Source organism: Onychomys torridus, chromosome 9 (assembly GCF_903995425.1).
Source record: "Onychomys torridus chromosome 9, mOncTor1.1, whole genome shotgun sequence".
NCBI classification, from domain to species: domain Eukaryota; kingdom Metazoa; phylum Chordata; class Mammalia; order Rodentia; family Cricetidae; genus Onychomys; species Onychomys torridus.
The window spans coordinates 7897498-7923496 of NC_050451.1; the positions used below are offsets into that span (position 1 = coordinate 7897498).

General features: G+C 40.2%; 1 protein-coding gene across 2 annotated transcripts in view; it reads right to left on the reverse strand.

Moving 5' to 3' along the window:
* Bmpr1a (bone morphogenetic protein receptor type 1A) overlaps positions 1-25999 on the reverse strand; it is a 117177-nt gene that overhangs the window by 38113 nt on the left and 53065 nt on the right. For both annotated transcript variants that reach the window (XM_036199825.1, XM_036199826.1), the window contains exons 2-3: positions 17166-17279; positions 5090-5306 (exon numbers count right to left, since the gene is read on the reverse strand). In XM_036199825.1, the coding sequence (XP_036055718.1) occupies positions 5090-5156 (67 nt within the window). In that variant the 5' untranslated portion in view covers positions 5157-5306; positions 17166-17279. The remainder of the gene's footprint in view (positions 1-5089; positions 5307-17165; positions 17280-25999) is intronic.

The window sequence follows — 25999 nt, forward strand, 5'->3', positions numbered from 1 at the left end:
GTGTTGGAATTAAATAAAATCGTGCACCATCACTGCCTGACCATAACTTGAATTTAAATGACGTTAAATGTCTTTTTTTCCCTTTTTCTTTTTCTTTTTGGTTTTTCAAGACAGGGTTTCTCTGTGCAGTTTTGGAGCCTGTCCTGGATCTCACTCGCTCTGTAGACCAGGCTGGCCTCGAACTCACAGAGATCTGCCTGGCTCTGCCTCCTGAGTGCTGAGATTAAAGGCATGCACCACCGCTGCCACCACCACCAACCGGAGACCTTAAATTTCTTATCCTTAATATTCAGGAAAGAAATTTAACTCTGAGTAAGTACTTGTTAATAGAAACAAATATTGAGAAGGAATATCCTTCAAAGGTTTGTATAGTTATGTACCCTCAGCCTCCCACCATGACATCTTTTCAGAAAGAAGTACTGCTAACACAATGGTAAAGCTTCTGATTATCCTCTACATGGTTACAAAATGGAAAAAGCCTCATTCATCTAAAAACATCAACTGTAAAAGATGGGGGAGGAGGGCCGGCGGTAGTGGCACACACCTTTCATCCCAGCACTTGGGAGACAGAGGCAGGTGATCTCTGTGAGTTCGAGGCCAGCCTGGGCTACAGAATGAGTTGTTCCAGGAAAGGCGCAAAGCTATTCAGAGAAACCCTGTCTTAGAAAACCAAGAAGATGGGGGAAGAATGGTAGGGTGTAAGAAGGGAAGAAATCCACCAGCCTTCAAATGAAGAGAAATATTCTGGCCTGCCGTGAGCCTTCCTAATTTACACAGGTGAATGATTTTTATAAGGTACGTAACTTCTCCAGTATTCACTTATTTAGGAATACTAAATAGAAGGCAGTAGGACTCAAGGTTTAAAAATCCTAATATAGCAACAAAATGAAGCATCAGTTTCACCACCGAGAACAAATGTGTGTAGCGGAACCCAGACTTGGGTGGTCCACACCTGTAATCCCAATCCTTGGGAGGCTGACACAGGAGAACTGCCATGAGGGTGAGGCCAGCGTGGGCTATAGTATAAAAAAATTCCTTGTCCCCTAAACAACAACAACATAACAAATAATATGTTGCCCATAGTGATGTGGTGGCATACACTTATTATCACAGCATTCATACAGCAGAGAAGAAATTATCTGCAATAATTTTTTCAAATGACATATAATAAATTCTGCTCTTTAGCACAGAAATGTAAACTCTTCATTTGGTTTTGTTGTTGTTATTTTGTTTTTCAGACAGAGTCTCACTATGCAGCCCTGGTTGTCCTAGAACTCACTATATAGACCAGGCTGGCCTATTAAAAAAGTGTGTGCTACCACCCCCAACTAGAAGTATAATTCATGCTAGGATATTCCATTCAATATAAGCTTACTATAGAACAACTTGAGCTCAAGAAACCAGACATCAACAAACCAACTAAAAATGGTGTACAGATCTAAATAGAATTCTCAACAGAGGAATCTCAAATGGCCAAAAAAAAAAAAAAAAAAAAAAAAAAAAAAAGAAATGTTCAACATCCTTAGCCATCAAGGAAACATAAATCAAAACAACTTCGAGATCCCATCTTACACCTGTCAGGAATGGCTAAGATCAAAAATGCAAGTGACAGCTCATGCTGAAGAGGATGTGGAACAAGGAGAACACTCCTCCATTGCTGGTGGGAGTGCAAACTTGTACAGCCACCATAGAAATCAATATGGTGGTTTCTCAGAAAATTGGGAAATGATCTACCTCAAGACCCAGCTGTACCACTCCTGGGCATTTACCCAAAGAATGCTCAATCATACCACCACAATGACATTTGCTCAACTATGTTCATAGCAGCTTTATTCTTAATAGCCAGAACCTGGAAACAACCTAGATGTTCCTCAACTGAAGAATGGATAAACAATGTGGTACACATTTACACAATGGAATATTATTCAGCTGTTAAAAACAACGAAATCATGAAATTTGCTGGCAAATGGTGGAACTAGGAAAAAAATCATCCTGAGATAACCAAGACCCAAAAAGACAAACATAGTATGTACCCACTTATAAATGGATATTAACTATAAAGTAAAGGATTATCATGCTACAATCCATAAGATCCAGAGAGACTAACAAACAAGGAAGGCTCAAGGCTCAAGAATGCATGGGAAGTTGAAATAGATTTTCGAGGGTGGATTGGGGTTGGTGGAGATGGGAATAGGAGAAAATGGGTAGGGAGGTTGAAGGAGAGCAGTGGGAGAGACGACTAATTTTGGGGGCATTTCATGGGCAAGGTGAAAACTAAGTGCAGCAGAAACTCCCAAGCATCTACGAGGGTGATCCTAGTAATGAGGAACATGGAGCATGAACCAGCCATCTTCTGTAACCAAGCAAGGCTTCCAGTGGAGGGAATTGGGACACTAACCCAGCCACAAACACTCTGACCTACAATTTGTCCTGCCTGCAAGATGTGCCAGGGGTAAGGGTGTTGTAGAAATTGTGGGAGTGGCCAACCAATAACTGATCCAACTTGAGATTCATGCCATGATAGGTAGCCCAGGCCTGACACTGCTTGGAGGACAAGGACCCTGAGGCTGGATAATTCAGAGATCTAGGGTAGAACTGAATGCAACTGGCCAAAAAGAAAGTCAATGAAATGATTACTAATGATACTCTGCTATACTTATAGACCAGAGTCTAGCATAATCGTTATCAGAGAAGCTTCATCTAGCAACTGATGGGAACAGATGCAGAGACCTATAGCTAAAATTAGGTGAGCTTGGGCAATCTTGCGGAAGACAGGGAGAGGAGGACTGGAGGCGCGAGAGGGGTCAAGGACACCACAGGAAAACAGCCCACAGAATCAACTGAGCAGGGCTCATACTGAGCAGGGCTCATACTGAGCAGGGCTCATACTGAGCAGGGCTCATACTGAGCAGGGCTCATACTGAGCAGGGCTCATACTGAGCAGGGCTCATACTGAGCAGGGCTCATACTGAGCAGGGCTCATACTGAGCAGGGCTCATACTGAGCAGGGCTCATACTGAGCAGGGCTCATACTGAGCAGGGCTCATACTGAGCAGGGCTCATACTGAGCAGGGCTCATACTGAGCAGGGCTCATACTGAGCAGGGCTCATACTGAGCAGGGCTCATACTGAGCAGGGCTCATACTGAGCAGGGCTCATACTGAGCAGGGCTCATACTGAGCAGGGCTCATACTGAGCAGGGCTCATACTGAGCAGGGCTCATACTGAGCAGGGCTCATACTGAGCAGGGCTCATACTGAGCAGGGCTCATACTGAGCAGGGCTCATACTGAGCAGGGCTCATACTGAGCAGGGCTCATACTGAGCAGGGCTCATACTGAGCAGGGCTCATACTGAGCAGGGCTCATACTGAGCAGGGCTCATACTGAGCAGGGCTCATACTGAGCAGGGCTCATAAGCATTAAAAGAGACTGAACTGGCAGTCAGGGGCTTGTATGTGTCTGACTAGGTCCTCTGTGCACATGTCACAGTGCTCGTGTGGGACTCCCAACAGTGGGAGTGGATGTCTCTGACTCTGTTGCCTGCTCCTGGGACCTGTTCCTCCTCCTGGGTTGCCTCCTCCACCTTAAGGAGGGATGTGCCTAGTCTTATTGTAAGTTGTTAGGCCATGTTTGATTGATATCTAAGGTGGTCTGATTTTTCTATGAACGGAAAGGAGGAGGAATGGATCTTGGGGAACAGGAAAGTGAGGGGTGAAGCAGGAGGAGGAGGGAGGGAAAACTGTGGTCGGGATGTAATATATGAGAGAATTAAAAAACAAAAAGACAGTGTGTGCCATACTATCTATATATGACCTGAACCGCAAAAAAACTCTAAGTGGAAATTTCCTTGGGAGATAGAAAATATTAACAGTACTATTAATTTAGTTTCACAATTATGACAACTCTAATTTGACAGTGATCAATAAAATTTAACATGTTGTATTATGTATTCTCGAATTTCACAGATAAAGTGGCTTGAGCGAGGGCTCTGGGTTCTGAGCAAAGCAACAATATGGTAAATACAAAGAAGGTAATGATCTCATTTTATGCTCATGCACTGACACAAATATTTTTAAAAGCTTTATGCTGTTACCCAAATGTCTTCATATGGGTAAATAACCCTCATAATTCAGAACTCTATATGAAATAGCAACTTAGGAAGCCAAAGCCTTCAGAAAATGAAAATGGCAGGCCAGGGGCTGGGATGGTGGGAAGCTAGTCCAGCCAATTAGCAAGTTGCAGGTTTATCAGAGACCCTTTCTCAGATGGACAATCGGTAGGGAGACACCCAATGCAACACTGGTCTCCATATGTAGGTGCACTAACACTAACACACACACACACACACACACACACACACACACACACACACACACATATATATACACACAAATTTAATAATAAATTCTGAAAAAAAATGAAGATGGTGGTGGTGAGTTCTATCTCAAACCCTTTTATAAAGCAAAATTAACTTTTCAGTTCAAAATACTGCCCTAAATAAACCACTCAGGGGGAAGTCTGTATGCAAATAAAGTTCATCTGATCATAGACATCACTATTAAGTTCCAGTTTGATCTACAAACACACAGTATACAACAGAGGCCACTAATAAAATGCTTATACTCTATGGAGAAATTTTAGAACTCAGCATAGACAAATAAGTGCATTTATTTCCCAAAGTTTTTTCATGACAATAAAACAAATTTTGAATTATTATTTGTGCTTATTCTTTGTTTTATTTTAAGAGACAGGAATTTTAAAGCTCAGTCTCAAATACCTATTGCTTTGTGTTTTAGCAATTTATACTTATTTTCATCTGATCCTCATAAGACGAACCTCATACTATGTATCTTGCCAATGTCAGAGATAAGAAAAATGGTTCAGAGGCTAAGATTTTTGAAAAGGTGTGTATACAAAGTTCACAATTTCTTTTAGTGTGTTTGTTCTTTGCTCCCTCCCTGGTATGTGGAGGGCTGTGCTGGTATGGATGACCTATGTACAGAGGAACAGGAACTGAGAGCAGATCAGAGTTTAGGTGCTTCATATATATAGAAATGATGTGACTTGCTAAAATAAGCATTAATTTACCTTGAACATAAGAAATGATGAACAGACAGGCTCCCAATAATCTGATGTAAGTATAAAGCTGAGTCATTGTTCAGTGTCCACGTATCTTGTCAACGGCCACTTTGAATTACTGGTACTGCTGTTTTACTAATTTAAATGGCTTTACTGAATGAGATTTCCTTATAGAAGAATGAAATCAACTTGACGATGACTTTCACCTGCTGCTCTCTTTGGATTCCTAGAAACAAGCAAACAAGGCAATGAATTTAATGACATTTTTTCAGGAGTGAGGAGGAAAACCAGCCAACCAGGCTTTTAAACGCAGAAATATATTTTTAAAACTGTTGGTATGGCCAGGTGGTGGTGCATGCCTTTAATCCCAGAACTCTGGAGGCTGAGGCGGGCGGATCTCTGAGTTCGAGACCAGCCTGGTCTACAAAGTGAGATCCAGGACAGCCAGGATCCAGGACAGCCAGGGACACAGAAAAATCCCATCTTGAAAAACCAACCAACCAACCAAACAACCAACCAACCAACCAAACAACCAACCAACCAACCAAACAACCAACCAACCAACCAAACAAACAAACATGTTGGTGTGTACTGGGGATCAACTCTAGCACCTTGCACATGCTAAATAAGAGTTCCATCACTGAGCTACAATCTCAGATCTGTTGGAACATATTTTTAAAGATCAAAGCTTGGGTTTTTTTTTAAGACATTGTAATTACAAAGCCTAAGTATTTTAGTAGAAAGTTGTAATCTCTCCTAATCTCAAATCAGCCAAGATAAACATACTAAATCTCAACCAACTAGTGCAGTGTTATTCACGTTAAGTCCCCTCTACTTGGAAAGTTGACAGGGCAGAGATTCTTTAAGTCTAGGAGTTCTAAAACAAGCCGGGCAACAGAAAGATGACTCCAGCTCTAAAGAAAAGAAAAAAGAGAAAAAAACCCTCATCAAAAGCTTTCTCTTGTTACTCTAATTAAATTTATTACTGAACTGAACATTCAGCTAGGTATAATATGGTGGTGCATGCCTCAAACTCTAGCACGGGGGGGGGGGGGGGGGGGGGGGCCGCAAAGGCAGAAAGACTGTAAGTTCTAGCCAGTCTGGGCTACATAGGCAGACTGTTTCACCACCCCAAAAGAAAGTTCTTTAGTATAGTAATAAGCAAACAGAAGCCTGCGGTGGAGGTATACGCTTTTAATTTCAGCACCCAGGAAGCAGAGCCAGACCCATCTCTATGAGTTCCGGGCCAGCACAGTCTATAGAGTGAGTTCCAGGACAGCCAGGATACACAAAGAAACCCTGTCTTGAAAAGCAAGCAAGCAAACAAAAAAGAAAATAGAAATGTTTCAATTTAAAATAAAAGCTGTCCATCAATATTCATTTAAATCCTACTGAATAACAATAAAAACACCTTGAACACATAATTATTCCATGGCTAGAAAAGAAAGTCCATCTTAAAAATTTACATATTTAAATAAGTTATATGCTTTTTTATCAAAGCAAAAACAGAAACTATCTTTGTGGAGGGGGCTGAACACAGAACCTTATGCTTGCTAAGCACATGCTCTAGAAAAATTAACTATACTTCCAGACCCTAGAAATGTACCTTAAATAAAGTTACTTTTCTAAAATAATTAAGATAAAGTTGAGTTTTTAATATGAGAAACATGAAGTATAATCACTTCAATTAAGATTTGCCTCTTAGCCAGCAGTGGTGGTAAATGCCTTTAATCTCAGCACTTGGGAGGCAGAGGTAGACCAGCCTGGCCTACACAGCCAAGGGCCACACAGAGAAACCCTGTCTCAAAAAACAAACAACAACAACAACAAGAAGATTTGGCTTTTATTAATACACACAGTAAATTCTTAAAGACTTTAATGCAAAAAAAAAAAAATTAAATAGAAACAGGTTAACAGAAAAAAGGCCAATTTTCACCTGGGTGAATATAACTTATTTTTTTGGCTTATTCTATTGGTTCAGGCAGCTTGGTTTGATTAACCTAGGCCTAAACTATTTCTTAGTGAAAATTGCATTGCTTATTTATGACTTTATTATCCTTGGTGTGATTTCTACCAGATAATATGTAATACATAATAATAAGTAATCTATGTTTTCTATGTTACCTAGTGAACCATTTTCCACTTTACAGTACTGTGGAAATACAGTACATAGACAGGTATACAATTTATAACTGGTTTAAATCTAAAAGTTCTTTTGCATTGATTTGCTTTTTTGGTTGTTTGTTTTGTTATTTTGCGACAAGGTCTTGCTGTATAACTCAGACTGATCTACAATTCTGGAACTCAGTGGTTTTCTTGTGTCAGCCCTCCAAATATTAGGATAAGGCAGATAGGCATATACCACCATGCCTTAATTATTTAAAATCTCCACATAAAACCCCTTCCAACTGATTCTTTCCCTGGACAGGATCTTAGCTGTGAGGCGTTTACCCACCAACCCCACAGCTCCCAGAGTTTTCTTGAGTGTCAGCAGCAGGAAATATTAGATAGAAGGATTTATAGTGAAGAGATAAACAGAGAAAATAAAGGGCAGCCTCGAGAGGGCCTGGAACCTTTTCCAACGGGCCTGACTGCCCCAGGTCTGACGCCAAGGGGTGGAGCAAAAGACCTCCTCCCCCAGCACAGCCAAGTACAGACCATTTCAGACACCTGCACTCAGGCCCGTGGCCCTAATCATTCTCTATGTGGACCTGCTGGGTAAAGCCACCAGGAACCTGAAAACGGGCTCCCACACTTAGCTACCTGAGGCTGGCAATGAATTCACCAGATACTCAAGGATGATCTTGAACATGTGACCCTCTTGCCTCTTCCTTCTAAAGTACTTGGGGCTACAGGCTTTTGCCACAAGTGCTTTAAATTTTAGTAATTTAAAAAAAAAAAAAAAAAACTTCTCTACTATAAATGTAAATTGCTTCAAAAACGTATTACTGAGATAATCTAAAAGTCTAAAATGATTAGATGAAAATGTTTACAATGTGTCAAAGCTGCATGTGTATAAAGAACGTACCTCTTAACATGGTTCAACTACAATTCTGGGAGTGCTTGTTCTGGGCTTTCAGTATACCACTAACCCTGATCATCCTCGCTCCATCTGCCAAGCATGTATCTAGAAGAAGGTGCACTCCACCTGGCTATGTCCCTCACTGCTTTTTCCTTCCCACTCTTCCAATTGTTTATTGGTTAATAAATGTTGGTTAACATTTCTAGAGTACGTATTACCGACCAAAGTAAAGTACTAGAAATACAAATAACAAGTATTCCAGATTCACTCATTTACATAAGATATGGCTTCACTTTACAGCCCAGGTTAGCCTCCAACTATTTCCTGTCTCAGTTTCCAGGTGCACATCACTATATCCAGCTCACGATTCTCTCAATTTCTGCTTGAAGGAGCTCACAATCTTGGGTGGAGACTGATTGCTGTGACTTGTTCTATTTCCTGTACTGGTTCCTTCATCAGTTTGTGTAAAGGTAGCATTGGGCTTACTGACTACTACCTGGTAGCAAGGCATACTATAGTACAGGAGACCTTTGGTGTACTTTCCATATCAGTCCTTTTCAGAGAAAAGGGTCAATTGCAATAGTGATACAAATCCAAATTCTAGGTATGCCTCAAACCAGTAACTTAAAATCTTTGAATAAGTTTTCCTTATCTTTACATAACCAAAGGGTACTCACTGGCTCACAGTTATCCTGAGAATTAATAAGATAACACATTCACCTCTTGTGCCAATACTATTATAAATGCTTTGTTAAAATTAACTTATAAAGTCCCCACAACTGCCTCATAAGAAAGGTATAAGTGAAGTGGGCTGAAAAAATTAAAAATCACACATGGTGATAGAGCTATAATTCAAAAGGTCTGATTCTGGACTCCATTTTTTTTCTTTGAGCTGGGGATCGAACCCAGGGCCTTCCAAGTGCTCTACCACTGAGCTAAATCCCCAACCCATGGACTCCATTTATTAATTGCTACTCTATACATTATATTAATTATACTGTATAATATGAAATATACATTATATATTGTAAAGTACTTAGGATTATAGTGGCACAGAGTAGGTACTCAATAAAGTTCCTTCTTAAACATTTCTATGACATGGTCTGGTATATACGGGGGCAGCACCAACTGTGAGAAATTCTTACAGTTTAAAAACCTGTGACAGGCCAGGCAGTGGTGGCGCACGCCTTTAATCCCAGCACACGGGAGGCAGAGCCAGGTGGATCTCTGTGAGTTTGAGGCCAGCGTGGTCTACAGAGCAAGATCCAGGACAGGCTCCAAAACTACACAGAGAAACCCTGTCTCGAAAAAACAAAAACAAAAAAAAGCTGTGATAACTATAAAATCAATACATTTGTATTAAGAACAATGCTAAACTAGGGATGTAATCTCATCAGGTATTAGTAGAAACATACTGCTATACCCACAGAAGGTAACTACAGGAAAGTAAAAGACATAGAAATTACTCATTAACATACAAATGGAACCAAGGGTCACAAACTATTAGAGGAACAGACAGAAAGGGAGAGGATACTAATTCATTAGATCCCCTCAAACTTTCAAGACCTGTGTAAACAGTGTTCTTGCCATTGGATATTATCCCTAATAAGAGCTTATTTTATTATCAGCCTACATATTAAACACCAAGAATATAGTCATGACAGAAAAACAGACCCATCTTTCAGGGAGTTCAAAGTCACTAAATGAGACAATTAAAATATTCTGACATGAGTCAGTCATAGCACAGTGGTCGAGCTGTTTGTGGGAGGCTCTGCATCTCAGGGGAAGAAAATAAAAGATGGAAATACTTTTGACGCAGAACAAGACATTTTTAAAAAAAAGTAAAATATATTTGCACTAAGTGCAAGGTAGAAAAAATGTGAAACCCTAGAGGGTCCAGATCTATTCTGGATGAAAAAGCCCATGTAAGCAGTGCTGAGGAGTAATACTTCAGCTGCTAAGTGAAGATAAATATCGGTCAGGCTAATAGTCTGTGCAAAGATTTCTGAGAAACAGAACAGGGAGCAATGCTTCTGAACCATGGAGAATACGGTAGTGTAAGACAAAAGAGGGTGAAAAACAGAAAAGACAAGGACAAATCTATGAAAGATTTGGGTTTTCAATGGAAGAGAGATGGGCATCAGTTACCCGGTTTTAATGTAATGAACTAGAAAAGGCAAGAGCAGAAGGAAAGCAGGAAAGTCGTTAAGGTCAGGTGGCAGCGGCAGCAGCGCAGTGAGCGGACACAGCTAAAAACCTACATAGTACTTGGGAATGATGGGTGCAGGGTCAAGAAGTGAGAGTCACCAAAGATGACCCTCACACTGCTGGTCTGAACAATTACTAAAATGTGAATAAGCAGATTTCTGGACAAAGTGAAGAAAAAAAGGCTCAAAGGTTCAGATTCAGACATCTGAGATTACCCAAAAGGAATGTCTGCTGGGCATCTGGTTCTCAAGCTTAAAGGAAACATCTGGGGCTGAAGATACAAATCTTCCATTATGTCAACAGCACAGAGATATTAAAAGCTAAGGTTCATGGATGAAAGAGTCCCAGAGCACTGTTTAGTTAGAAAGTGCACTAAAGGCTAGGCATAGTGGTGCATTCTTATAATTTCAACACGGAAGGCAAAGACTCAGTTAAAGATCAGTGTTGGTTACACAGTAAGACCCTTATCTAAGCTCCCTTCCCTCAAAGATCACTGCTAAGATCTGAAGTATATCCACAGGCACTTTGATGCATCCTCAAGAGAGTGAAGTCTAATTCCCCCTTGAATATGACTAGACTCAGTGACTCATTTCTAGTAAGTAAGATGTAACCATGAGTGACTTTTGTAGGTCATAAAAGAAAGCACTTTGGCGCCTACCTTCATGTACTCTTACTGAAGCCAGCAGTCAGGATCTAAGCATATCTGAACAGTCCTACAAGGCTTGCTTATGTGGCAAGAGCAGGTTTGCCAATAACCACATGAGTGAGCAACCAGGGGAGCCTTTAGAACTGTGTTATTTGGACATTTTGCTCACAATTTTATGGAAACCCTAAGTTAGAAACACCCTGCCTCTGGTGGGTTCTTTTCATTTGACTGATCAATTATTTTATTTATTTATTTATTTATTTATTTATTTATTTATTCATTCATTCATTCATTCATTCATTCATTCATTGAACTGAGGATCAAACCCAGGGCCTTGCTCTTGCTAGGCGAGCGCTCTACCACTGAGCTAAATCCCCAACCCTGACTGATCAATTTTTGAGACAGGGTCCTGATCTGAAACCCAGGCTAGCCTGAAATTTGGGATGATTCTCTGCCTCTGCCTCCCAAGTGCTGGGATTACAGTCATGTACCACCATATCCTGCTGCCTTTGGTGGACTCTTGATAATGTATGTGATAATAAATGTCAGCTGTTATGAGTTACTAAGCTTTGGGGAGCAACAGATAAACCAATAGCACTGTAAGAAGCATACTAAAATATAAAAGCCTAATCACCATGAAAGAAGTCTGAAAAAGTAGTCAGGTGAGAAAACTATACAAGTAACAGCCAGACAAAATGCCCAGAAAATTGTAACATTATGGATAACATGTTTCTTCAAAGAAGTAGCCAAAGACATGTTCTGTTTTAAAATTATTTCCACAAGACTCACTTTGGAAGGTCAGAAAGCAGACTCTAACTCTGTGTTATTATAGTTACACATTCTTTGCCCTCCTCCCATGTTATGTTATGGACTTGATTCCATAAAAATGACATTAGTTTATTTATCTAGATGAAGGCAGTTTTCACATCATACACTAGAGCACAATTTTAACAGACTAAATAGGATAGCAATCTGCTTGGTTTTAAATGTCAGATCTGACTTGTGACTTCTGACAATGCTGGTTCATCTATTAAGGTCTTGCATTCCTTCATAACTAATCTAGAGGATTTAGTACCTGGTACCCCAGTGTCACAGACCCAGTACATAGGTGTCACCGCTCTGATCACTAGTAGAAATAAAAATGTAGTGGACTTCCCTTTGTTTGTCTCATACTAACTGTTTCTACAACCATAGTACAAAAGCAAAATTGTTACCTGATTTTATTTATTCCTTATTTTTTGGTTTTCTGAGACAAGTTTTCTCTGTATAATAGCCCTGGCTATCCTGGAACTCACTTTGTAGACCAGGATGGCCTCAAACTCATTAAGATCCACTGGCCACTGCCTCCCAAGTACTGGGATTAAAGGTGTGTGCACCATGTGTGGCATAACCTGATTTTATAACCATAATGAGACTGATAATTTTCATTCTAACTTTTGAAAATAAAATACATGCATTTTTAATTGCTAAGACTTTCATCAGAATCTTAATTTTTTTTAACTATTGTGTGGTATTCCTTTGGGAAATCAACTTGGGTAAGTCAGGTTTGAGAAGCAAGGGCTTTTATCAGCTGAATCATCTTTACCATAAGTTAAAAATATCTACTTTGCCAATGTCATTAATATAAGGGCAGAGGCTAAGGAGATGGTCCAGCCAATAAAGTGTTTCCGTGCAAGTATGAGGATCAGAGTTCTGATTCCCCGTAGGCACATAAAAAGCACTTGCAGTTATATGCATCTATAAAACCCAGTGCTGAGGAGGTAGAAACAGGAGTCTCATGGGGACATAGACACCCTAGCTAGGAGCTCCTCCAGGTTTAGTGAAAGATCCTGTCTCATAACAGTGACAGAGAACCAATGGCATGCACACACGCATACACTCGCAAATACACATGCATCCAGACATTTAAAATGCTGCATAAGCAAAACTGTAAAAAGATACGGGAATAAAGCGCTATCACACTGGCATATAACAACTGTATATACCCATCTGATATAGTTTCTTCAGGAAAATAACATGGAGTAAAATGAGGAGGAAATACAGGTTTTTAAAAGAAAGATTTATTTATTTGTTCATTCGTTCATTCATTCATTCATTCATTCATTCATTCATTCATTCATTTATGAGACAGGGTTTCTCTGGGTAGCCCTGGTTGGTCTGGGACCCACTCTGTGTAGACCAGGCTGGCCTCAAACTCACTGAGATCACCTGCCTCTATCTCCTGAGTGCTGGGATTAAAGGTACATGCACCACCACCGCCTGGCTAAAGAAACATCTTTTTATTTTATGTAATATGACTGTTTTGCATGGGTGTGTGTGTGTGTGTGTGTGTGTGTGTGTGTGTGTGTGTGTGTCTAGTGCCCTGGGACTGGAGTTGCAGATGAGCGTTAACTGCTGTATGGGTGCTGAAAATTGAACCCAAGTCCTCTGAAAAAGTAACATGCACTCCCAACTACAGAGACAACACTCCAGCCTCAAGAATTTCATAAGTCTAAAAAAATGTAAAGTTGACAAACAGTTTAATCAGAACTGAAGATCAATAGAAAAAGAAAGCCCCAAACAAAACAGGGAAAGTCTTATTTAAGTCAGCTGAAGAAACAAGCCTGAAGTCATTCTTTCCTTTTCCTATCAAGCTTTCCCCATATCCTTCATTTTTACTTAATACTAGAAAGGTGTGGGAATTTCCAGCAAGTTGGCCGGCTGCCAGTTCCAGAAATCGGCAAGGAAAAACCCCTTTCCAGGGGTCCCTCCCTTCGGCAGCTCCAGGCGCCGGGCCTGACAAGCTTTCTGAGAAGGAGTATTCTGGCTGCAGACTTTCTGGCTCCACAGCCATTGTTTGCATGGCAGCTCTGCTCCTTATCCAGAGCCTGGATTAGCATAAGAATATCGTCTTTTCCCTTAACAAGCAACTCATCCATTTTCTTTCCCCAATTCCTAACCTCTTTCCCAGCAATCAGAACCCCAATATACACATATGCAACTGCACCAAAGCTCGTCAGGGTTATTCTTGTTGTGATTATTTTTATAACAGTGAACACACAATCTCATCCAAATCTGAAGAAAATAATTAGCTTCATGAGCTATTGAGAGTGTATCTATGACAACACAAACCTGCTTTTTAGCATCTAAGGAATAGAAAACCTTTCAGTTTGAATATAAATAAAAAATATCAGTCTCTGAAGCTGCTGGCAGCTACTCTGGGACCAGAAGACAAACTAGATCCTTGGAAACACTAAATGCTCAAGCAGTCTTGTCTGAAGCCTGAATTACTCAGTCAAGAGCCAGTAACTTGTCAGTTGTGGAGGTGCACACCAGTAGGCTAAAACCCTAACTAAGACAATGTGAATGCAGAAGCAAAACAACCTGGTGAAGAAAAGGGCCAGTGGGAGTGAGGGAGCATGGGTAGGGAGGTATGGAAAAAACAAGCTCAATGTCTAATACATGAGAATGTTCTCACATTAAGATGACTCAAAGAGTATACAAAGTGATTTAATAATGTTATTAGCAGCTATGTAATTTATTACTCCTGATATTTCCCCTCCCATATTTACCAGATCTGTGGTCTTCCACATCTTAGCTAACTTACAGTCTCAGTCATTCATGTGTATTTCCCCCACTCCTAACACCAACCATCTCTACCTTATGTCCTGACACCACACATTAATCACCTCTTCTGTTCTCTAAGACACTAGTAACCTTTACTTGGATTATTACTAAATGGTCTACAAATACCTTTATCCACCATATATTCACCACACAGGTAAAGCAATCCTAACTATAATCATGATAAACCATACCTCTGTTTAAAGCCCTCTGATGGCAGCCTGGTAACCTCAGGCTTAAGTAAAAGCTTAAGTCTACAAATTGTCCACCAGACTCCCGTTCCTCTACTCTATCTGCATTGACCTATGGCTCTTCATTAAACAAACTAGACCAAAGCCTTTGCTCCAGGACTGACACATGTACAGGGCTGCCACCTACATCATTTCCCCAGGATAACAGAGAAGATCTAGTGCTATATGGCCTCTGAGCTAATTCAAAACCCTTGTCTTACTCGGTGACTCTATTCCACCCTATCTAAATTGTAATGGCACTGTCAATGAAGGCTTTCTTGTTATTCTCCAGTCAGGTACTAAGGTACATCGATAAACCACTGCACCCAGCTTCATTTACTGCTTCCATGTTTTCTTTTTCTAGACAGGGTCACAAGTAAGTAATATTAAGAATGAAGAGTCCTAGCAATAATTATAATTAGTAACACTCAACACTGATCAAAAAATAATATTAATAAAAACATTTAAGAGGCCTAACTGCTTGTAGCTCAGTAGTAGAGTAATTACTTAGCATGCCCAACCAAGTCCCTGGAGTCAATGCCTAGCACTGCTCCCAGTACCCAAAGAAAGTCCTTTTAAAAAGAGGTCTATTGGGTCAGTGATATTGCTTGGTAAATGAAGGCACTTGTCAAACCTGATGACCTGAGTCCAATCCCTGGAACGAACATGGTGCAAGGAGAAAACTGACTAGCCCAAGATGTCCTCTGACTTTCATATATGCACCATGGCAAGTATCAACCCCTCAACACACAAATATAAATAAGTCAATCTAATAAAAGAATTATTCAACATATGTCACTTAATCTGAGTGCTTTGTAAGCTGGTGTTCTCATTATCTATACTTTTATAAGAATAAATTTAGACAGGCGGTGGTGGCGTACACCTTTAATCCCAGCCCTTGGGAGGCAGAGACAGGCAGATCTCTGTGAGTTCGAGGTCAGCCTGGTCTACAAAGCGAGTCCCAGGACAGGCTCCAAAGCTACACAGAGAAATCCTGTCTCGAAACTGCTCCCCACAACCCCAAAGAATAAATTTGAAAATCAAGAAGTTGGGCTGCAGGGATGACTCAGTGGTTAAGAGTGCTTGCTTCTCTTCCAGAGGACCTGAGTTCAGTTCCCAGCACATACACTGGGTGGCTCACAATCACTTGTAATTCCAGTTCCAGGGGGTCTAGCATCATCTTCTGCCCTCTGTGGGCATCCACACACAGGTCTGAATATGCCTCCACAGACATACATACACATAAAAAATAATAAAATAAAAAAAATCCAGGGAGAGAAAGAAAACCAAGAATATTACTGCCTGGTTTCCTTACCCCTCTTCCTCACCTCCTCAGCTTCGGGCTAGTCACAGGCTCAAAAAGTGCTATTTATTTTGAAGACAGAGTCTCACTAAAGTTGTCCAGGCTTGCCTCAATAATCACCATCCTCCAGTCTCAGCCCAAAAGTGGCCAAGACTATAGGTGTGTGCCTCCATGCTTAGCCACTGCATGATTGTATAGAAAGGTATTAATATTAAAATTAACTCAAGATGATCGATGATACATAAACAGCCCAATAAATTAACTATAAAACACAGGTCACTAAGATGGATGGAAGGGAAGATAGGGAGAACAGTGGAATTGAGAGCAGTGAAAGGCTTTGATATATGTTCTTTAAAATTTTGGGTCACTCATGTACTCTCTTAAAAATTAAAGAAATGTTTTCTGAGTCACTCAGATTAGAAATCACCCTACTAACAGTTACAACTATAAGGTGGTACACGGGAAGTCATTACAATGAAGGATAAATTATGAGGTGAAATGTCACTGAAGACCATCAAGAGACTGGCCACTGTGGTGAGATGAGCAACGCCTGAAGGTCCACGAGTCAAGGCCTTGGTCACAGGACGGTACAACTGGAGATGGTGACTCTCCTAGGAAACCAGTCACTGAGGAGGATGCTGGAAGCCAGTTTCCCCCTCTGACACCTCTCAGGGTCAGGAGAGAACTCTCACCATGGTGTTGGCATTGCCAGAGGTCCAAAGCAAGAGGACCATGAACTAGAACCCGGAACTCCAAGCCGCAATAAATTGTTTCTCTTTGTAGTTCACTACCTCAGGTGTCTCGAGGACACTAGGAAACAATGACTGACACAAATGCATCCGGGTCTCCTCGGGCGTGCTTGATGGGGAGCATTTATCTCTAAGATGAGGGTCAACTCCTCAGGAAGGGGACTCAGGACACTGAGCAGTCACCACCAAGTCCGGGGAGACAAGGAAACTGGAGAAAGTAGAATGAAGTTGCAGTGGTGACAGGGACTTTCCAATAGTGAAGAAATGAAGAGTGAACAACAGTGAATAAGCAGAAAGTATGTTCTATGACTTGATTTTCCTTACCTCAGGGATGCGCTAGATAAAACTGTAGTTCCAATTTTCTCCAAACAGCTTTGACCTATGCTTCCATCTCATGAATTCCAAGACAGTATCAAACCGATGCATATTTTCATAAATCTGCTTAAAAAAAAAACAACTTATTTAAGAAAGAACTTTTACTGTCAAAAAAAAATGTGTAAAATCAGCACAAAGTATTTCATAGGTAAAATCATTCATTTTCAAAGTAAAAAAATCAATGAACAGTTACTAACCAAAGAAGAACATATACTTCTATGTAAAATAAAGTATTAGTTAAAAATGTCCAGCCGGGTGGTGGCGGCACACACCTTTAATCCCAGCACTCAGGAGGCAGAGCCAGGCGGATCTCTGTGAGTTCGAGGCCAGCCTGGGCTACAGAGTGAGTTCCAAAAAAGACACAAAGCTACACAGAGAAACCCTGTCTCGAAAAAACAAAACAAAAACAAAAGTCCACATTAAGCTTAAGGTTTTAATGAAAAGTATTAAAAAACAAAAACCCCTCCAAGAACTGCTGAAAACAACACTGAAATATACAGTTTTCTTCCAATCTCACTTTCCCTCTCTTACTATAATTTTTATTTGTTTTCTATGGAGGGTTCCCCCGCCCCTTGCTGAACCGCTGTGCAAGCGGAGGGTGGAGGGTGGGGACAACCTGCAGCCACTGATTCTCTCACTCCACCGTGTGGCTCCTAGAAATTGAACTCAAGTTACCAGGCGTGGCAGGAAACTCCTCTACCTGCTGAGCTATCTTGCTGGTCCTCTTACCACAAACCCTTTTTGTTTGTGTTTTGAGGCAGGGTCCCACTAGGTAGCTCTGGCTGGCTGGGCACTCCCAGTGTACACCAGACTGGTCTTGAATTCACAGAGCTCTCCTGTCTCTGCTTCCCCAGTGCTGAGGTTAAAGGTGTGCACTACCTTCCCAGTTTCAATTTCATTCCAGCTCCTATTTATAACACTAGGATTTGTAGGGTATTGTATTTGATCGGACTGATCCAATTCTGGGAGGCAGATTTCAACCACACTAATACCATCCTTAAGGACCCTATTGCTTCAAAGGATATTTATAAAAATGAAAGGTGGAAAACATTAACATTTTTTATTTATTTAAAGATCTGCATGTTTATTTAGAGCTTGTTTTCTTGTTTTTTTGAGACAGGTCTTATTATGTACTCTAGGGCTGGCCTGGAACTCATGATCTTCCTGCCTAGCCTGAAATTTTAAAAACAATTCCACTGAGGGTTTTTTTTTTTTTTAAACTAAAACTTCAAATAGGAAAGTACTATTTCATATTTCAGAAGGAAATTTTTCAAAAGCAGCATGAACAAAACCTATATCTCATTACAAGGTCAAATGCCTTTGTCTTCAGAACATTCAGTATGACAGAATGCTGAGGTTTAATAGTCTTGGCAATAGTAACTAAATCCACATCAACTGGGACAACTCAAAACCGTCTAGTCTATCAGTCTTTCTTAAAGACTCCACTCAGCAGACAGGATGCCACAGCAAAATCTTTCACTGTCCAAGAAATAAGCATGAGCCTGATAGCAATTAGTAAAACTGTCTGCACTTAGGAGGTGTTCAGGGTCTTTTCATGTGTGAACCATAACATAACCAAGTCCTAGAGTTTCTCAGATCTACTCTTAGACTGTCACTAGGAGAAATGATGGAGGTAGAAACAGACTTGAAAGATGAGTGTTTTTATTTTTCCAATCCAAAATCTGGATAATCTTGGAAGAATTTCTGCTATGTTAATAAAAAAAAAATACATTATGCTTCCATTTTAGAAATGGCATATTTTACTCCAAAGTTTTATGGGGGAACTATGAGTTCACCCTGAAAATGCATACAGAAGTAGAGATGAGATAATCACGGTGTTAAATTAATTTGCATACAAGTAAAAATAGCCCACTAATGTATCATTACTTAAACATCGATCAAGCCTTATTCTAATTCTACCAGATATTTGCAATGGATCAAATGATGAATAACACCCATTATTTATTATAACACTAATTATTGTAACTGTTTCCACAGCTAAAAAAAGGTTTGTGCTTTAGGCTAAATCTTAAGTTAATTTCTACAAAGAGAAACACAATACCCACCCACAATGTTCAAATACACCAGAATTCTAAAGTCCAGATTATCTAGTCTCCTATTGTACTCTTATATGGGAGTAACATAAAATAAATTTCAGGAAGATTTTTTAAAAAGTTAATCTTAGGGGCTGGAGAGATGGCTCATAGTTAAGAGCATGGACTACTCTTCTTGAGGACCTGGGTTCAGTTCCTAGCACCCACATGGTGGTTCACAATCTGTAACTCTGGTTCTAGAGAATCTGACCCCCTTCTCCTGACCTCAGATACTAAGAAGTCATGTGGTGTGGTCACACATGCAGGCAAACACTCACATAAAATAAATAAATTCTTTATAAAAAAATGAATCTAGGGCTTGCTGAGGAAAATCAAGTATGATTTTATTTCTATAACTCCTAAGTAAACAAGACAATGAAATGAAAAGATGTGCTTCACAGTACAGGTCTTCAGATCGTTCTTTACATGCTAGAAATCCAAAAACTGCAGGACAAGGCCTCTCTCTATAGCACAATGCTACAGTCCCAGAAGCACCAATCTGTAACTACATACAAGCATAGGTACTGACTACATAGGCAAAATGGTCAATCGCTGAACTTTCTAGGCCTGTTAGCTCTGTGAATATGTGTTCACCAGGGATCTTATAAAATCAAACACTAGGGTTAGTGAGATGGCTCAGCAAGTAAAGATGCCTGCTGCCAAGCCTAGTGACCTGAGCTCAACCCCTGGTCCCATATAATGGAAGGTGAGAACCTACTCCTTCAAGTTTCCCTCTGACCTCAACACTCATACCACAGCACATGTGCATGCACACAAACGTACAAAAATGAACTGAAATGTAACAACAAAAAAAGACAAACACCAAGTAAATGTAATTTTTCACTAAAGATTTTGTGCTAAAATTTTCAAGCATGTTAAGATAGAAAAGTAATTCAAAAGTAATTTTCAGTTTCTGCTTAGATCAATTTATGCTGTACTGTGTAAAATAAGCCTTAATACAAGAATCATTAAGTCACGGACACTTAGGGTCAACAATTTGAACTTATCCATAATGGTGTTTGTTCCTGATGGATTTCCCTTGGCTTATTTTTATGGATTGGGAATTGAATCCAGGGCCTGGCACATGCTTGGCAAATACTCTTATTATTACTAATATACACACACAGCAAATAAACACACAAATTTCACTGAGAAATGCAAATTAAGCCTGGCAGAGATATCACTACACACCTACTAGGACAGATTAAGTTTAACACGGTGGCCAAGTACTAGCAAAAATATAAAGAAAATGCATTTTCTCAATACAGCTGATAAGCATGCAAAATAGCACAGCCACTTTAGAAAAGAGCTTGGCAGTTCCTTTTATTCATTTATTGTGTATGAATGTTTTGTTTACATATATGTATATGTACCTTGTGTGTGCCTGATGCTCAAGGAGGCCAGGAAGATGTTGGAGACCCTAGAACTGGAGTTACAGACAGTGAGCTGCCATGTAGGGACTCAATCCTTGGTCCTCTGCAAGAACAACAGGTGCTCTTAGCCCTTGAGCTGTGTCTCCAGCCCTCAACTTCTTTTAAAAACTAAATGTACATACCAACCAGGCCACCATGCTGCATGCCTGTATTCCCAGCACACAGGAAGCTATGGTAAGGGAATTACGTGTTCCCAGGTTATCCTAGCTACATGCTACATAGGAAGATCCTGTCTCTTTCCTCCTGAAAACATCCTCAGTAACATACAACCTACTGGCTGAATGCATAGGCAATGACAATTTGCTTGGCCAAAGTCCTCTGAATTTTCTTCTATGCCAATCTGTTTGCCTTCACCTAAAATCCAGTCTTAAACTAAGCCGACTTAGCAGGATGCTCCATTACACCATATCTGATCAAGTCCCTCTACCCTCTTCTTTATCCTCCCAAGTGATGCTTTATTACCTTGATCTGGCTTGACTTCAGAAAAAAAAAAAAATCCTGTTACGTAGGTTTATCAAGAATATCTGTCTATGGGTTTCTTCTTAGTCATTTTCCATTCACAATCCCCCACAGCCTGTTCACTGGCTCTAGATGCCCAGTAGCCAGTGTTGTATTTGGAGGTAAACTCAATCCTCCCCTATGGTAAAACAAGACTCTAATGCAGTGATGTTACAGCAATGGTCCTCAAGAGTCTTCTTTGGGGAACTAGAGACATGATTCTGTAGTTAAGAGTGCTCCTGTTTTTCCAGAGAATCAGAGTTTGAACTGCAACACCTACATCAGGTGGCTCACAACCATCTTCAACTCCAGTTCCAGGGGATCCCACACCCTCTTTGTCTTCCATGGGCACCTGCTACATGTGCCATACCCTCAAATGGACATATGAAAAACAATTTTTTTTTTGAGACAGGGTATCACTATGTAGCTCTTGCAGTCCCGGAACTCACTATGTAGACTAAGCTGGCCTCAAATTCAGACATCTCATCCCACCTGCCTCTGCCTCCTGAATGCTACAATCAAAGGTGTGCGCCAGCTGAAAAAAATCTTCAAAAACAAAACAAAATAAAAACAAAGAAAAGAAAGTCCTTCTTTACCATATTTTTTGTTGCTGTTTTGTTTTGTTTTTCGAGACAGGGTTTCTCTGTGTACTTTTGCACCTTTCCTGGAACTCGCTTTGTAGCCCTGGCTGGCCTTGAACTCACAGAGATCCACCTGGCTCTGCCTCCTGAGTGCTGGGATTAAAGGCGTGTGCCACCACTGTCCGGCCTTAAATGTGTATAGCTCAGGCTGGCCTCGAACTCGTGATCCTCCTTCCTCCGCCTTCTTTAGCAAATACTACTGGTGTGCGCCACTTGGCACCTCTGCTTCTTTTCAATTTGTCCTTCCCAATAATGACACATTAACAAATTCTAAAATTTTAATTTTTCTATGTAAATTAACATAATATTTAACAATCCTCCTTCCCTTTCCAAGCAAACAGTATCAGTTGAGAAATACATACTACTCTTTTTGTGTGTCTGTAAAGAGTTTAAGAAATTATCAACGGTATTATTAGCCAATAGTTTTGTAAAAGCACCATCAAACAAGCTCCTACACAAGACAGTAAAATTTCTATTATCAAGAGTCATTAGAAAGTAATTCTAGGCAGCTGGAGAGATGGCTCAGTGGTTAAGAGCACTGGCTGTCCTCCCAGAGGATCTGGGTTCAATTCCCAGGACCCACATGGCAGTTCACACCTGTCTGTAACTCAGTTCCAGGTAGTCTGACACCCTCACACCAATGCACATAAAATAAAGTTAAATAAATTATTTTAAAAAAAGAAAGTAATTCTAGATTACTAAGTGCTTACTGGTCCCAAAACACCCACTGTTGCATATTCTGATCATATAAAGAAACCTGTAATTAGGGTTGGGGATTTAGCTCAGTGGCAGAGCACTTGCCTAGCAAGCACAAGGCCCCGGGTTCGATCCTCAGCTCAAAAAAAAAAAAAAAAAAAAAAAAAGAAAGAAAGAAAGAAAAAGAAGAAACCTGTAATTAATATTATAATTAAACTTGTGAAAAATACCAATACTATTTTCTACAGAGAAAATATTTTCCAGTTTCAAATAACCCTGGACTCTTGAATTATAACCCGTTTTTATGTTCAAGCTATCTGTGTATTATTATTTCTCCTGCAGTCATACATAAAATGTTTTTTACATTTAAAAAAAGGGCAAATACTATAGGATTGTATTACATAAAATATATATAATATACAAATTCATAGAGACAGAAAGATTAGATGTTATTTCAAGAAAGGAATATAAAGCAATGATTTCCTAAGTACAATGTTTCTGTTTTGTATGATGGAAAAGCCCCACAAACGGACAGTAGTATCAGGACATAATATCATGAATGTAATAAAACAATAGAATTAATGTAATTAATGAATATCATCAATATAGTTATTGAATGAATACTGCGAATGTAATCAATGAATACCACAAATATAATTAATATCATGGGTGCAATTAGTGAATATCATGAGTGTAATTAATATCTTGAATGCAATTCATGCCACTGAATTATGAACTTAAAAATGGTTACAATTGCAATTATTATGTTCATTTAAAAAAATCAAGGTAGGTAGGTAGGTAGGTAGGTAGGTAGATAGACAGATAGACAGACAGATAGATAGATAGGAAAATGACGACAGAGTTCTGCTACAATAGAATGAAATCACCAGGGATGAGTACTAGATAGCTTGCTCTAGTTCTAAAGGTCCCATTTCTTCCTTGTTTCTATATTTGTTCCAGCTTGTACCTTTATTTTTCCCTCCCCTTTGCTAACAACTTCTTCACTTTTTATTTATAGCATTCATGATGGCTAGAAAACTACTTTAATGTATCAGTTATTCACATTCTATAAAAATAAAAAGACCGCCGCATATGATGGCTTGTGATTTATGATATAAGAACAGAACAAATTTTCTATTATTATAAAGTAATTGTAAGCTGTCATAGTATGATGACGGTAATAATAATAGTAATAATATTAAGACCACTTCAAAAAGGGAAAGAAGACATATCAGAATGAGTCAGCCCAAGGGGAAAAAAAAACAGGTGAAGTTAAAAACCAAACCTAGCTCAAATGCCTGTTCAGCACTACAAACTAGGTTTGTTAAAACTCAAAACCACACAGACCAGAACTCATCTCAATTTTCCATCCTCTTGCAGGCCCATTCCTCTTGAATCCCAGTCCATTCAGCTCAATCTACAGCTGTTCAAAAGAAAACTCTACCATTCCTCAGTAGAGCTAACAGTGTATACACTCAACAATACCAAAGCCTAGCGAAATAACCTTCAGACACATACAGCCATATTCACAGTATTTCTTAGTAGCAAACCTAGAAACAACTCTAATGTGCACCAACAATAAAATAGGTAATAGTATATTCATAAAATGGAACCATCACATAGTAGTGGGAATGAAGGAACCATGACACTACACCAACATAAACAAAACCTCAAAATTATAACTATAAATTAAAAAGCCAATGGATCCACTGGATCTGGAGTTACAGATGGTTGTGAACAGTAATGTGGGTGCTGGGGATCAAACCTGGGTCAGCTGGAAGAGCAGCCAGTGCTCTTAACCACAGAGCCATATCCAACCCCAAACTGTTACTTATAAATTGAGTGAAAAATTAAATTGTTCTTAAAAGATCAAAGATTATGTCTACGCTTCTGTTGTATAGCTATTTTTTCTTAAATAGAATATTGATCCTGCACAGAGAAGAGAAACCCATAAGACTCAGGAAGCTTAGAAAACTGACTAGACTTACAAGGCCCCTCCCCAAAATTTTCTTAATAAGCAGTAAGAATTGTTGGCAGAGAACTCCAATGATACAGCTCTTCCTATGAGTCTTAGCCATGCTCCTGTGAGTAACCCCAATAATCTCACTGACTCACCATACTAGACTTGGGTATAACTGTTTTTCGTTGCCTGTACCCCATCTGGAATGAAGAGACATTCTGTTCACCTTTCCAGGGGGGGAAAAAAAAATCACACAACTATGAGTAAAAAACAATTTAGAGGCAAGTACATTGGGGGAGGGTTGTTTATTCTATATATAACTTACAAAGATTTTATTTGATACTGAGGAATTGGATAGGGTGGCGAGCGCAGGTGGCAGAGATGCGGTCATAATAAAGACCAGAAACAGAGCTTTTTACCCGCTGAGGAGTTAGTGAAAACATGGAGATTAAGTGCTTGGAACAGGGACGCCTTTAATCCCAGAAGGGGGGGGGGGGGGAATCTCCGTGGAACTCGACCAGAATGGATCTGAACACTCTGTCTGAGGCCAACCCAGGGCCCAGCTGTGATCATGTGAAACCCAACAACTTGGAGGTGTTGGTGAGATTGCCCTACTGAACAACCTGCTCAGCTGAGATACATCCGGGAGAGGATTCTGAATCCTACAGTCTGCAGTCTGCAGATCAGCTGAGGAGTTGACAAATGAGCAAAACGTGACCTGAGAACACAAAAGAAGGCGCCGCCCAGCCACCAAACCAGATCACCAGAATCATAAGCCTACACTACATCCACTGGGAATAGACAAGCCCCCATCTCCGGACTGACAGATCAGGTCTCTAGCCCCTAGGCCCCACCCATCAGAGTTCCAGAGACTAGACAGCTACCTTCCCGTGCTCCCCCACCAAAAAACAAAAACAAAAAACCAACCCCTATGAACCTAACAACCACTGGAACCATAAGCACACCCTGCACCAATTAGGAACAACTGTTCCCTGAGACAGAACCCACTAACACTGATGGGACCAAACTGCTCCCAGAAAAACAGAGCCCAACAGCACCGATTTGACCAAGAACCCCTAGTGGACCAAGACTATCAACTAAAACAAGAGGAATATATATATATATATACCAGCCCATTAAAACCCATCTTCCCTCTGTTCTCTCCTTTGGCCTTCTGTAGACCAGGCTGGCCTCAAACTCACAAAGATCCACCTGCCTCTGCCTCTGCCTCTGCCTCTGCCTCTGCCTCGAGTGCTGGGATTAAAGGGGTGCGCCACTGCTGTCTGGCTCTAACCCAGAACTTTTAAGTTAAACTGCCCAGGCTAGATTTAAACTCATTATCCCCCTGTCCCATACTCTAAAGTACCAGGATTACAGATGTGTCCACTAAGCCAAGAGCAGCTAATTCTAAACGTCCTATTTAGAGAACAGAATACTTTAAAACTTCCTTCTCATAATAGAC